At 37.2% G+C, this 15,719-nt stretch overlaps 1 protein-coding gene across 7 annotated transcripts in view; it reads right to left on the reverse strand.

The window, feature by feature from the left end:
• The window catches only part of PTPN13 (protein tyrosine phosphatase non-receptor type 13), a 229,190-nt gene that overhangs the window by 127,125 nt on the left and 86,346 nt on the right, over positions 1 to 15,719 (reverse strand). For all 7 annotated transcript variants that reach the window (XM_045056126.1, XM_045056128.1, XM_045056127.1 and 4 more), the window contains exons 3-4: positions 12,764 to 12,942; positions 340 to 405 (exon numbers count right to left, since the gene is read on the reverse strand). In XM_045056126.1, the coding sequence (XP_044912061.1) occupies positions 340 to 405; positions 12,764 to 12,942 (245 nt within the window). The remainder of the gene's footprint in view (positions 1 to 339; positions 406 to 12,763; positions 12,943 to 15,719) is intronic.

Consider the following 15,719-nt stretch of genomic DNA (forward strand, 5'->3'; position numbering starts at 1 on the left):
TATCACTTTAGTTCAAGAATGAAATCATCAACATCTACAATCATTCTTATAAGTCATTAAATTAGAAGAAATTATGTGGACTTGCTGTAATTTTTGAAGAGGCCACTACATTTCACAGACTAAATGGTTGAAACCTGGGTAGCAACTGATACAATTCCAAGAACATTCTGAGAACAAAAATGTCTTTAGAATTTTATTATTTCCTTCTGAGAGTATGACATTATTAATGGAGCAGCATAGAAATGCTGGTATGCCTGAATATGCTGTAGAACATATATAAATACAGGGAAGAACTTTGTAAAAAGGGTGAAGTTGTACAGATGTGACAATTTGACTTACTTGGCTCTGAGGCACTTCATGATCAGCTCCCCAATACAATGTCATTCCAAGAGAATAAATATGGATCTAGGAATAGAATTTTAAAAATCATATTATGGTAAAATAAAATTTAAAACTTTAGCAAGTACTAAAAAAATTAGCAAGTACTATATATTCATGACTTTCTGTCCCAGATCAAGTATAACCTGTGATTTGAGAAATTAATCATTTCATACTTTGCATAAACGTACGTAAGAACTTAAAATAGAACATAAGACTAGAAATGATCAGAACAAATTTCCCCCTTTATTTCCTAGCCTATCATCTGTCAATAATTTTATTAGTTTTTATTTATTTTAAAGTTTCTTTATGTAAACTCACACTAATACTGTATATTTCTTTTTTTTTTTAAATAAAAGGTGAAAGATTTATTAGATCTGAAGAGAAACCAGAGTATTCTCCTTTCTTTTTAAAACTAAATACTCTCTATGACTAAGGTGGGGCTCAAATTCCTGAATCCAAGATCAAGAGTCATATGCTCTACAGACTGAGCCAGCCAGGCACCCCACAGATACATCTTTTAATTTTTCCCCTTTTATAAAATGTCAGAAACTTTAAAATTACTCTGCACTTGCATTTTTAATTTAACAAGAGATATAGGTGATGTCATTTTGTACATGCAGGTATTTCTCTTGACTTGGTTCTCAGAGATTATGAATAAAAGAGTAAATCATCTGTAATTTTGATACACATTGTTGAATTCTCCTACAAAGAAGTTGTAGTATTTTGCATTTCTACCAGCAACATGTAAGAGATTTTTTTTCACAAAATTTTTTTTTGTCTGTAGTATGTGCTACAAAGATCTAGATTTTTGCCAATCTGAAATGGGAAAAAAAACTCACTGAAAAAAAAATTTTTTTTAATTAAAATTTTGATTAGCATTTTTCTTACTAAGAATGTATGGGGTATTAGATGGAGGAAGACGTTGGGTGAAAAAAGATTTTACTTGCATTGTTTGTTTGCTCCTTAAAGATTAAAAAAATAACAACACATTTTTTTGCTGATACAAGTGATCCGACAGGGAAAACTGGAAGTGCAGGAGAGAGCAAGGTTGCTGGGAGAGCACTGTTGAGTAAGTGGGAGAGGGTGGAAGGTACAGCACCAGGGAAGGAGTTGGCAGGACAGAGAAGCACAGGGTGGCTCAACTGTAGTAAGGAGGCAGAGAATATGGGAATTTAGCTGAGTAATCTGGTAGTGAGATCCTGGGAAAAGTTTCTTCTGACTGCTTCCACTTCTTTCCTGTGAGACAGGAAGCGAGATGAAAGTGAGGACAGTTAATCCTATAAGTAATCATTTCCCATTTTTTCCTCCTGTGAAGAAATTCAGAGCTAAACTTTTAGCCCATCTCTATCAATACTGTGTAATCTTACTATGTGTATTTTTTAAAAAAAATTTTTTAGCGTTTATTCATTTTTGAAGAGACACAGAGGGACACAGTGTGAGCAGTGGAGGGCCAGAGAGAGAGGGAGACACAGAATCCAAAGCAGGCTCCAGGCTCTGAGCTGTCCGCACAGAGCCCGACGTGGGCTCAAAGCCAAGAACCCGAGATCATGACCTGAGCCAAAGTCGGGTGCTTAACTGACTGGGCCACCCAGGCGCCCCTTACTATGTGAATTTTTTTTCACCAATCTTATTCCAACATCATCTCATTTTCTTGTCTTTATTTTTACTTTGCTCTTATTTTCTCATTTTTATTTTTTAATTCTGGAAACTGTGTCAAATCCTCTTTAGAAATAGGTGAGGTATGCACAAATAAAACTGGCTCTTTATAACCTCACAGCACTTTAACCTACTCTAACTTTGCCTCCTAATTTATTCCAAATCACAGATTAGAAAAGTTGTTCCTCTTTTCAAATATTTTCATAGCTCCCATCTTAAAAAAAAATCCCAATTCTTTATAATGATAAACAAGAGTCAGTCTGACTTGCCTCCATTTCCATTTTCTAGACAGATTTATAAGTTTTCCTCTGTAATACTCCTCCACCGATTACAACCTAAACACTTCAGCACTACGAAATAATTTTCTGTTGGCAAGATAAAACCTTCTCTCAATTTTTCTTGAGCAGTTCTTTCTACTAAGAACTTTTTTCCATCTGTCAATAAAATTCCTACACATTACTGATGGTCGAGAGATGTATGCCATATAAATTTTCCCAAACAGGATAAAGCATTCTCTCTTGCACGTACAGATATATTTCATTTGCATCTCTAATAAAACAGTTAACTAATACTGCCTGTAATATAATTAAGATGTGTCCATGTTTGTCTTCCTGGAGGAAGCGTTTTTTACATAGCTTAGTATATCTCTCAACTACTAACACAGAACTTGTACACAGTAGATATTCAATTCATACCTGCTGGACTTAATTAAATGTACATTAAGTTCAAGATAGCATAGTGCAGGCTATTGGCATATTTCAGTTTCGGTTCCTTTTCAAAGAACCTCATATGTGAATCCCACATATATGAAAAATACTTCATGGCTTTAGCATAAAAAACTAGTTACATATTCAAATATATTTCTTTTAACACGTTAATATTGATCTGTGATTCGGAGATAGTACTCTAAGATTCTTTATTATATTTACTTCTCAATATGCCAAATGAGTTACTATATATTAATTTTTTATAAATGACTATATAAAGTTAGCACAATTATTAAAATTAGGTTATAAAACTGTATACCTGCTGATCATCTATGTATATATTATAATGATTGATTTTATGTATCAACCTGACTGGACCACAGGATGCCTAGATAGTATTTTGGGAATTTTTGTGAGAGTTTTTTTGGATAATATGAACACTTAATTAAGTAGACTGAGTAAAGTAGATTGCTCTTCTATTGTGGGTGGGCCTCATCCAATCATCTGAAGGCTGAACAGAATAAAATGGTTTACCCATTCCTGAGGAATAGAAAATATCTTTCTGTGAGACTGCCTTTGAACTAGGACATAAGCTTAAAAAAATTTTTTTTTAATGTTTATTTATTTTGAGTGACAGAGAGAGTGAGAGCGAGAAAGCGTACATGAGTGGGGGAGGGGCAGAGAGAGAGGGAGACTGAGAATCCCAAGCAGGCTCTGGCTGTCAGCATAGAGCCCGACATGGGGCTAGATCCCAGAAATCGTGAGATCATGACCTGAGTGGAAATCAAGAATTGGATGCTTAACCAACTGAGCCACCCAGGTGCTCAGCTTTTTTCTTGCCTTTGGACTCTCTTCTGGGTCTCAGGCCTGCTGGCTTTCAGACTGGAACTTACCATCAGTTATCCTAGTTTTCAGGCCTTTGGCATTGGAAAGGACAAGGATGGCTAGGCTTGGGAACTGGACTTAAGAAATTTAGGCAATTAAGTGGATATGTGAAAAAGGGAAGAGTCAGAGATAAAGATACAAAGAAAACGTGCATGGACAGGAGGGCACTTGAGTGAGCTAGTTAATATAACTGATGGGGAACAAAAATGTGTTTTTATCTTTACAGTTATAATGGGCTGGAATGTAAACTCTATCAGTGGAAAGACTTTGTCCTATTCACTACTCTATCCCAGGACCTTGAATAACACTTGACATATAACAGAGTTAGATAAATAATATTTAGTGGGTGCTTACTCTGTGCTGAGTACTGTTTTAAGTACTATTTTATTTAACTTTCTAATAACACTATGAAGCAAGTACTATCATCGTCTCTTTATATATAAGTCACCTGAGGCATAGAACAGTAAGCAAGTTGCATGTGGTCACACATCTTTCAAGTGACAAAGCCAGAAATTTTACTAAGAACCCAAATTTGATAAATATTTGTTGAAAAATAAAATGGGATAATAATGAAACAGTCATCACTGAGAAGGCTCAAAGAATACCCTCTACCTCCACATCCATTCTGTAAAGAAGAGCTGGAAAGTCTTCAAAGCTTTGGCTCACTGACCATAAGACACCAGGTAAGATACTACAGTCTGATATGCAGATCCCTCCCACCCAGTGATCTCTCTGAAGAAATAAGAACTGCTTTATATGTGCTACATAGCTCCTTTTAGCAAAACCCCTTGAGATTTTGTGGCTCTCTATTTAATAGCAATAAAGCATAAGTATCTTTGGGTGAAAAAAAAAATCCTTAATTGTTTCTGCTCACTCAACAAATTCTGAGCATCTCCTAAGAGGCAGATATGGAGTGCAGCAATGGTTCTCCAACTTTATCACAGATCAGAATCATCTGGCAAAACACAGATAAGGGTCCTACCTCTGTGGTCTCTGATTTAGTAGATTTGGTGTGGGGTCTGAAAACTTGCTTTTCTTTTTAAAAAAAGTTTTTTAAAGAATGTTTTATTTATTTTTGAGCATGAGAGTGTGAGTGGGGGAGAGACAGAGAGGGAGAGGGGAACAGAAGATCTACAGCGGGCTCTGTGCTGATAGCAGCAAGACTGATGCGGGGCTCAAACTCACAAACTGTGAGAGTATGACCCGAGCTGATGTCTGTTGCTCAACCAACTAAGCCACCCAGGTGCCCCTGAAAACTTGCTTTTCTAACAAGTTCCCATATGATGCTGATGCTGATGGCTGAGAGACAACACTTTGAGAACCACCAGCATAGAGCAGAAGCCATATAATAATGAGTATTATAATAATGAGACAGGGTCCCTTCCATCTCAAACCTTCTACTTCAGTAACCAAGACAAGATAATGTGGTGTACAAGAGAGTACAATTAGTGTAAGAGAAAACTTTAGATTTACAGGAAAAGTTAGCCAGACAATGAGATGAGGCAAGAGCTGAGATGGTGTGAAAGAGTATTCAAGGCTGGAGGAAAGGAATGTGCAAAGACTAAGAAGAAAGAAAGCACTTAGCACATCCAAGACATTGAAGTAAATCCAGAATGGTTGAGGCATAAAGTTTGAGATAAAGACTGCTCAGAGAGAAGGCTGGTGCAGTGTACCCTCAAAGACCATGGTAAGGAGTCTAAAGTTTCTTCAAGTGAAATGCAGATCTAAACATTTTTTTAATGTTTATTTATTTTTGACATGGAGACAGAGAGAGAGAGAGAGAGAGAGGCAGAAAGAAAGGGAGAGAGGATCCAAAGTGGGCTCTGCACTGACAGCAGAGAGCCCAACGCAGGGCTCGAATCCACGAACTGCAAGATCATGACCTGAGCCAAAGTTGGATGCTTAACCGACTGAGCCACTCAGGCGCCCCAAGAATCTGAATAATTTTAAGCAGCAAAGGGACAATATCAAATATGAGTTTTCAAAAATGCACTGGCTAGTTTAAAGAATGAACTGGCCAGGGGCAAGACTGGAGGCAGGGAGATTATTAGAAAGTATTTGCAGCACTGGTCATTCATGACGGACTGGACAAAGTAGAGGCACTGAGGACTAACGGAAATAGATGGATGTGAGAGACACTGAGGAATTAGAATCAATAGGAATTAATCACTGACTAGATTTAGGAACGAGGGCCTGAAGTGAATGAAAAGTTAAGAATGACATCTTAAGAGTCTTTCTTGCAAACTGGGGAAATGATGGCCCATTTATTTACAGGGAGCACACAAAAGAGGAGAAATCTTCCAGTGTGTGAAAAGATACTTAGTTTCAGATCTAGTGAGATGCCTGTGGGACATTCTGGTGAATATATCTAACATGTGGCTGTATATTTAAATTAAAGAGCTTTGTGTTAAAGGTATATAAACTTGAGGGGTGCCTGGGTGGCTCAGTTGGTTGGGTGTTCGATACTGGCTCGGGTCATGATCTTGCAGTTCGTGAGTTCGAGCCCCGCATCAGGCTCTATGCTGACAGCTCAGAGCCTGGAGCCTGCTTCAGATTCTGTGTCTCCCTCTCTCTCTGCCCCTCCCCTGCTCATGCTCTGTCTCTGAAAAAAATGAATAAGCATTAAAAAAAAAAAGATACATAAGTTTGGGAGCTAGCAGCAGATAGTCATGGATGTTTAGCCTTTAAAAAAGAGGAAACCAATTTGACAATAAATTTCATATAAAAAATAAATAAAAATAAACAAGAATCTGATAAAAGCCAAGAGCCCTCTATCCAGAAAATTATATGTATTCATATTTTCTTGGCATATAATTAAAAAAATTTTAATGGCCTCCTGAATCCATTCCTTTGACTTTGAAGGGTATCATGGGTTAGGATCCCAATATATAAAACAATTGTAAAAATTTACTTGGTCATAACTCTTCTTTTCTTTCTGTACTTCCTGGGAGGGGGTACCTCCCCCCCGCCCCCAATTATTTTGAAATCTCAAATCAGCAGGTTGGCATTTTCTAGTTTTAAAATTAACCTGTTCCCCTCACCCATTACCTTCTACATCTCACCACACTTTAGATATTTGAGAAGTACATTCAGCTAGTTTCTGATAGATACTACTATCTTAGCCTATCTGACAACTTAGTTTACTCTGAGCTATTGTAGGGCTTGAAACATTAGTTTATATACACTACAGACCATGAGTATCTGGAGGAGACCCACTCATTATAGACTGGCCTCAGGAATCTGCTGAAATGGGATATTTCAGGGTCTATTTCGGTCTCCTGTGTCTGTCTTTCATGGTTTAAGTTTCCATCATAAGAATTATTCAAGTATATAAGACCTTATATACTAAAAGACTAATATGATGAAACTATATTACCTGACAAGAGTACCACATAATGCCATTAGCTCTGAATAACATATTATCAGAGATTAGTTTATTAGCTAGTGGAACATGGTATATTGAGGTGATGATACTTTAAAAAGAACTAAATTTAGGGGTGCCTGGGTGGCTCAGTCGGTTGAGCGTCTGACTTCAGCTCAGGTCATGATCTCACACTCCGTGAGTTCGAGCCCCACGTCAGGCTCTGTGCTGACAGGTCAGAGCCTGGAGCCCGCTTCCGATTCTGTGTCTCCCTCTGTCTCTGCCCCTCCCCCACTCATGCTCTGTCTCTCTCTGCCTCAAAAATAAATAAAAACAGTAAAAAAAAAAATTAAAATTAAAAAAAAATAAAAAGAACTAAATTTGTATAGAGCTCCGTACCTATCACAACCATAGCATTTGACTCTTTAAAAAAATTGTGGTACAAAATATAACATTAAATTTACCATTTTAATCATTTTTAAGTGTACAGTTCAGCAGTTTTAGCATATTCACTTTGTTGTATGCCAGATCTCTCAAAGTTTTTTATCTTGCAAAACTGAAACTCTGTATATACTAAACATAAATTCCTCCTTCAGCCACTCACCAGCCTTGGGTAACTACATTTCTACTTTCTGTTTCTAAGGTCTGACTACTTTATATATGTAACTTGAGTATAATCAGAGAGTATTTGTCTTTTTGTGATTGGCTTATTTGTTTAGCATAATGTCCAAAGGGTCACCCATGTTGCAGCATGTGACAGGATTTCCTTCTTTTTAAAGGCTGCATAATGCTCCATTGGATGTATATGCCACATTTTTTTTTAAATGTTCATCTTTGAGAGAGAGACAGAGTGTGAGTGGTGGAGGGGAAGAGACAGGGGGAGACATGGAATCTGAAGCAGGCTCCAGGCTCTGAGCTGTCAGCAGAATCCGATGTGGGTCTTGAACTCATGAACCGCAAGATCATGACCTGAATCGAAGACGGATGCTTAAACGACTGAGTTACTCCTGCCACATTTACCCGTGCCACATTTTCTTTATCCATTCATCCATCAATGGACATTTGAGTTGCTTCAACTTTTTGGGTATTAAGAATACAGCTGCAATAAACATGGGTATGCAAATGTCTCTTCAAGATCTTGCTTTGAATTCTTTTGGATATGTACCTAGAGGTGAGATTATTGGATTACACAGTAATCACACAGGAAACTCTGTACTGTTTTCCATATTGGTTGCATCATTTTACATTCCTAAAAACAGTACACAAAGGTTCCAATTTCTCTGCATCCTTGATTAACACTATTTTCTGTTCTTTTGATAGCTGCCATCCTAGTAGGTGTGAGGTAGACATCTCCACAACCCCAGTATTTAAAGTTTTCAATCTAATTGTGTTACTGCATATTGGACTCTGGTACTAGACAGTCCTGGAGTTTCTTCTTTAGTGATCTGCATAGTGCTTGTCATATAATAAGTATACTTATCAAATTTATGGGTGAATGAATAAACAAATGAGAAGGAGGGGAGAAAGGATGCATTAATAAGATTTAATATGGAGTAAGTATAGTATAATGGGGGTAAAGATATTCGGTCTTCTTTTTTTTAAGATTTAATTAATTAATTAATTATAATGTTTATTTATTTTGAGAGAGAGAGTGAGAGCGTGTGCATGGGCAGGGGGAGGGGCAGAGACACAGAAGAGAGAGAATTCCAAGCAAGTTCTGTGCTGTCAGTGCAGAGCTCAATGCTGGCTCAATCCCACAAACTGTGAGATCATGACCTGAGCTGAAATCAAGATTTGGATGCTTAACCTACTGAGCCATCCAGGCACTCCTAAAGATTTTTTTTTTTTCAACGTTTTTTATTTATTTTTGGGACAGAGAGAGACAGAGCATGAACGGGGGAGGGGCAGAGAGAGAGGGAGACACAGAATCGGAAATAGGCTCCAGGCTCTGAGCCATCAGCCCGGAGCCTGACGCGGGGCTCGAACTCACGGACCGCGAGATCGTGACCTGGCTGAAGTCGGATGCTTAACCGACTGCGCCACCCAGGCGCCCCTAAAGATTTTATTTTTAAGTAATCTCTACCAAATGTGGGGCTCGAACTTACAACCCCAAGATCAAAAGTCACACAGTCCAACTGAGCCAGCCAGGCGCCCCTGGTCTTTTCTGACAACTTCAGTTGAAGCTTCTGCTAAGGTTGGAGAAGCAAATTTCCAGTATTGTTCTTATAAAGATGACCCTTGATTTTCAAGAAGAACAGAGATGATAGGGGCCACAATTCCTGATATTTAGATTACAAATTAGTGGCAATAAACACTTAAACTAAGATTCCTTTAGTTTATCAGGGATATAGTACAAATCCCTGGAGTATATCAATATTCTTGAAGACAAATCACAACAAGAATTTGTCTCAGGTTCCAATCCCATCAAATTGATTTCAAAAGAACTGCCAAATTAAGCACAGCATGTACCATGCAAGCAGGAAGTGAACAATTACCAGTAAGACAGAAAAGCCAGAGGATCAAAAATCTTAGTGTGACCTGTATACACCTGTCGAGTTTTTAAAGAGGCATGTTATCTTGAAAAGTAAAACTTTAAGGCAAATAAATGAAAGTGCCTATTTATAGAGCTGGTAGTTGAGGTAAATTTTTTCATACAGCTGTACATAATACAGTTTACAAAACAAGTTCCCTTGAATGAAGAAAACATTTTTATGCATCAAGATCTTACCAAATACTCATTGTTATTCACAATACTGTGCTAGGCATCGAGTATTATTTAAAAAAATATTGATATATACTATCAATAGCAAGAATGTATTGCATACTAGTTAATGACATATCCTTAACTCATAAAAGTTGTGAAATGCAGTTACCATCCTCTTTTTCAGTACACCCCTGCCCCATTAAAATCATAATACTAGAATAGTGCTTTTTAATTTTAATTTTCACACCACAATGTGAAATTAGTAAGTTTCCATGAATTTATTGGCCATTAGTGGTCAAATAAATGTAATTCCTTTTGCTCCACTCCCCAAAAAGAATACTAGAATATAAGACTACTCCTCTGACCTTTGCTTTATACTTATATTGCAAACAGGAATGGGATCAAAAAACTTGTCTTTGATTTTCTTCATACTTAGAATTGCACTGGAGCTTTTAAGGCATGAGGTAAACAGAAGTTCCCATTAGATTCACAAATAAATCAACTTTACTTTACCACAGTAATGGCAACAATACCACACCCATCCCACCTCAGCTCTGGCTCCTAAAACTTAGTCTAGTTAACAGGCAGGCTTCAATCACTTTCTCAACCATGTGCTCTAACAATTGAACCTAAACACAAGGCAGTTTACTTGTTTGGGTATCCTGACATCACAGGGCAAAATGGGAAAGCCTTACGCAAATTAGAAAGGCACTTGTGCACCCAGAAGTTTTACTAAGCACTTTTTTCTTCTATTGTGGATTTTAAATGCCTTCCAGAAAGAATTCATAAACCACTGTGCAAAACTTTTCATAATTTGAAAAAACCCTATTATAATTCAGTAGAAGTTTTCAAAACTAAGACATCCATGGCTTTACTCTATTGCAGAGGTCACCAGATCCACTTGAGAGACTGATAAAGTTATGGACACCCTTCTCTGAACATGCTCAAACATGCAAAACTTAGTTTGCCATTTCACTGGTTTGTAGATATCCTGGAGTTCAATTAAGATCTAGAGATATCAAGTGTTAAATAATTTGCACACACACTATGCCTATTTCCAATGTTCTAATTACCTTCTATCTTTTAAAAGTTTATTATTAAATGAACCACACACATAGAATGTACAGAATGAATGCATGTTATTTAAATAATAACAGTAAATAACTATATATATGCTATCCAGCTTAATAAAACACTACCAGTACATTTGAATACTCTCATGATCTATAACAATGACCAACACTCCCAAAATTCTTAAGCAGTTCATGGAGTAGATAAACTGGGTAGATAAACCTGGATTTTCTACCAATTCTATTTAGTCTTCTTTTAGAAACACAATGGCTCAAATCAAGATGCCTTCTTCTAGCTTAATCAATACACATGTGTGCACGCACACACACATACACAAATACACACACTTTCTCCTCCTCTTTCCTTCTCTCTCCCTCTCTGAAAAGGGAAACATTCACTGACAGTGATAGGATGGAAGGATAAATTAGTACAATTCCTTTTACATGGAAATTAGGCAATGTATATCAAAATTTTAAATGCACAAACTTTTTGGGGCGCCTGGGTGGCTCAGTCGGTTGAGTGGCCGACTTCAGCTCAGGTCATGATCTCGCGGCTTGTGAGCTCAAGCCCCGCGTCGGGCTCTGTGCTGACAGCTTGCAGCCTGGAGCCTGTTTCGGATTCTGTGTTTCCCTCTCTGTCTGCCCCTAACCCACTTGCATTCTGTCTCTCTCTCAAAAATAAACATTAAAAAAAAAAATGCACAAACTTTTAGGTTTTACTACCAGGAAATTATTATGTTAGTTTTTACACTTATGTGGAATAATGTAAGGGAAATAATATTCATACCCAGTTCTTAATTCTCCAGAGTTCCATATCTAAATTATCACAACCTGTTTATACTATATATATATATATATATATATATATATATATATATATATATATAAATTTTTTCATAGCCTTGACAATGAAATGAGATCTTCTGATGTCAATGCTATTGCCATCCTCAGACTGGATATTTCCATCATGAACTTTTCCTTCTTAATTGTTCCATCAAATGAATTGTCAAACTGTGAACTTTGCTTCCATTGTATCCCTTTCATCCATGCCTTTACATTCCCAAGGCATCACATGATTTTCAGCTCTTTCCCCAGATTATTAAAAGTCCCTTATTAGATTTGTACACAATTCCTATACATTTTGTTATGTGTGTATAGATGTGTGTAGTATAGACTTTGTATGTTGTATATATTCCTATATAATACAATCCCTATATAATCTTTCATCTTATTAGTTATCCACACTTTTGTCAAACTTCCCCTCTAAAATCACAAGTCACATCATAATCACTCTCCTAAAAATATGCCTCAGAAGAAAGTCTCAAGTACTGGTATTCAAAGTCTTCTTTATTCTGATTTAATAGTCTCCTTCTCTTTAACCACAGGCTTCCAGGTACCTAATGCTCTAGCCTAGCTAGTCTAACCAAACATTCCCTTATCATAGTGGACAATTTTTTATCTCTTATCATTGCATATACCAACAACCTTGAGTGGAACATTCACATCTACTTATTTTTACTTTTCTAAATTCTACTCATTCTTCATAGCCCAACACAAATGCTACCTTTCCTGTGATATCATTCTAAGCTAAAAATTAACTGCTCCTCTTCCAACATTCTAAAATAGTCTACCCCTGTATATTTATTTTAATCCATATATTACAGGTTGTTCTATATACAATGATCAGGATCAATTCTCTAGTTATTTTTGCATCTTCCTCACAAATACAGTGCTTTAAACACAGCAGGCATTTAGTATTTTTAAACATGACTTAATAATGGCTCACCTTACTAATAAAAAATATTGTTTCTTAGATCCATAAATTTTTATAAAACTATTCTCACACAAAATAAATACGCACTTCTTGGAATACATGATCATTTAAAATTCAGTGGCTCTTTTTCAGAGGGTGGAGGGAGGGTAGCCCAGGGTCTTTTACTTTTCCTACCCCCACCCAAAATAAAAAAACAAAACCAAGCTAAAAACACTTAACAGTTACCTTTTCAACATCCGAGAGAGAAGTTAGTGATTGATTTTGAAGAACTTCTGGTGCGGTGAATGCGCGAAGATCCTGATTGGAAATATTTTCATCTGTAAAGGACACACTACCAGATGGCAGCAACAGCAGAGACCATGGAGAAATGATGAAACCAAGGGCAGCAGGATCAGCTACGCTTACTGGTTTGTAACCACACAGAATAAAAAGAAAAAAAAAACTGCTTAAAATTATAATCAAAGTATAGATCATTTAAATGACTATCCCAGCCTATGCATATTGTGTCCAAGTGCAGAGACAAACACCAAATCAATATGCTACAAACAGAGTGGGCTTCACGTATCTGCTGCTACCAGCATCAGCAGCAACACCACCTTGGTTGGACTTAATCTTTTAAAACTTAGATGGTAAACCTTAGAAAGTAGAAATACAGATTTTCACTTCCAGTCATGAGAATTAAATGTGGTTCAAAAACTTTACCGCAGTGATACAAATGTGCACAAGGATCAAGTAGTTCTTAAACTCTGGGGGGATCATGGATTCTTTTGAGGATCTGGTGAAAAGTATGGTCACTTTTTCATGGAAATGGATAAAAAATATAAAACTGTACACAAAAGAGATTCATGGATCTCCTTATGGCCCTTTTATGGACCCTATGCTAAGTAAGATTTCCTGATTTAGACTATAGTGTTGTCAAACATAAAAAATAATTTCTTTGACCATTCATCAGATTTGGAATTAGCAAAGTCTCAACTATATGAAAGTCTCTTGTTTTGCATCAAAATATGTATTTGTCTGAATTCTAATTTTTGTTTTGTTTGTGTTTGTTCATTTCACTAGAACTTCAGGCAGCTTCTGTACTACCAAATGTGATCATTGGGGTCTCTAACAATTTTTTGTTTCAATGCTTGCCTGTGTGGTGCCTAAGAGCTCATGTTTAAAAGCATTAAAAAAAAAAATTCCTTAGGGGCACCTGGGTGGCTCAGTCAGTTGGGCGTCTGATTCTTGGTTTTGGCTCAGGTCATGATCCCAGGATCTTGGGATCAAGCCTCGCATCGGGCTCCACACTGAGTGGGGAGACTGCTTAAGATTCTTTCTCTCTCTCTCTCTCTCTCTGCCTCCCCCACCCCCGCTTACACTCTTTCTCTCTCCAAAATAAAGAAAAAAATTAAAAAATCTTTTGAAAAAATAATTCCTTAGATTTTAGCAGGCCTTCTCCCAAAAGTAAAGGTATACATTAGGCTCAACAAAATATACTTATTAGAGGGAATTTTATTTTGTCCCCCCATTTCAAAAGGAATTTAATATTAGTTTTAAGGTAACTGCTATGTGAACTGGATCACAGACTCAAGAAACTTCTATAAAGTCACAAAAGACCTGTGACTGCCAATGCCGCTATTACGCAATCTGAACAGGTTGTACTGATATCTAAGTCAAATCATAAGAAATTGCCAGAGTTTATGGCACAGTTTGTTAAACATCCTATAGTACCTATTCTTTCCTGAAAACAACTTTTATTAGAACTGAATCATCCATCCTTTCTGACTTTTAAACCTCTACCTATGGTCAAGATTCTGACCATCAGAATAAAATGAAATAAAAAGTAAACTATTAAAATTCATTCCTTTTTTGAAGACTAAAAGGACAACTATATGTTCTGCATTTTTCATGAATCTGAAACATGTCTTTAATAACTGTGTCAAGGGAGAAAAGTGTGTTTGAATGTATCCTTTGATCAGTCAGCACATCTTACGTTGCACCAAAGCTGAGTTACAGACCAATGATCCTTAACAGTCCTACCCAATCACATATCAGACCGCTAAAAACATGGCTCACAATTCTTTTTTTTTTTTAATTTTTTTTTCAACGTTTATTTATTTTTTGGGACAGAGAGAGACAGAGCATGAACGGGGGAGGGGCAGAGAGAGAGGGAGACACAGAATCGGAAACAGGCTCCAGGCTCTGAGCCATCAGCCCAGAGCCCGACGCGGGGCTTGAACTCACGGACCACGAGATCGTGACCTGGCTGAAGTCGGACGCTTAACCGACTGCGCCACCCAGGCGCCCCCATGGCTCACAATTCTTAAGGTAATGTATGTTTTAATGAATCATTGCAGCTGGTAAACCTAGGTATATTGTTGTCTTTCACAGCCACTTTACACATTTTCTGTTAAATGCTTCTTCTTGGGTATTTCATGCACAAATATTACACAATCAAACTAAAGAGAACTCAAACAAGGAAGAACAATATTTTCTTTGCCAAATGATGCTATCCGAAATACTGGTATTTCCCATGTCACAGATATTTATAAAACAGTCCACAACCAATTCCTTTCAAATTAGCAATAAAAGGGAACAAACACTAGGAGACCAGTAAGGAAGGCAATTCACTAATATCTGATATGAGATACTGATGACCTAGAACCATCTTAGTAACAGTAGGGGTGGTGGAGAACCTGTTAAAACCTGAATGTATTTTAAAGGGAGTGACAACAGAATTTCCTGACAAACTGGATGTGAAGCAAGAGGAAGAGAAGAATCAGGATGACTCCTAGATTTTGGTCTTAGTAATGGGAAAGATGGAGGGTCATCAACTGAGGTAGAGAAGATACAGGATGGCACAGGTTGCTGAGGTAGGGCTTGCAAGATGGTGGTTGGAATGGGATCTGCTACATTTAGTATCTACTAGATCTGTATCAAGTAGGCAGCTGGATTTGGAACTGGGAAAAAGGTCTGAACTGGACATACATTTGGGGAGTCACTGGCCTACTAGACAGCATTTAACGTCTTGTGATTGGGTAAACTCACCAAAAAATGAGTTGAGATAGAAAAGAAATCAAGGACAAGGATTGTACCCTGGGGTACTTCAACATTAAGACTGACTGCCCCTTGTCAGTCTTTTTTCTACAGGTTGTTCTTCTCTTGGGCATCTGTGCAAGCATGGTATTGTAATCTCCCT

This window comes from Felis catus, chromosome B1, assembly GCF_018350175.1.
Source record: "Felis catus isolate Fca126 chromosome B1, F.catus_Fca126_mat1.0, whole genome shotgun sequence".
Taxonomy (NCBI): domain Eukaryota; kingdom Metazoa; phylum Chordata; class Mammalia; order Carnivora; family Felidae; genus Felis; species Felis catus.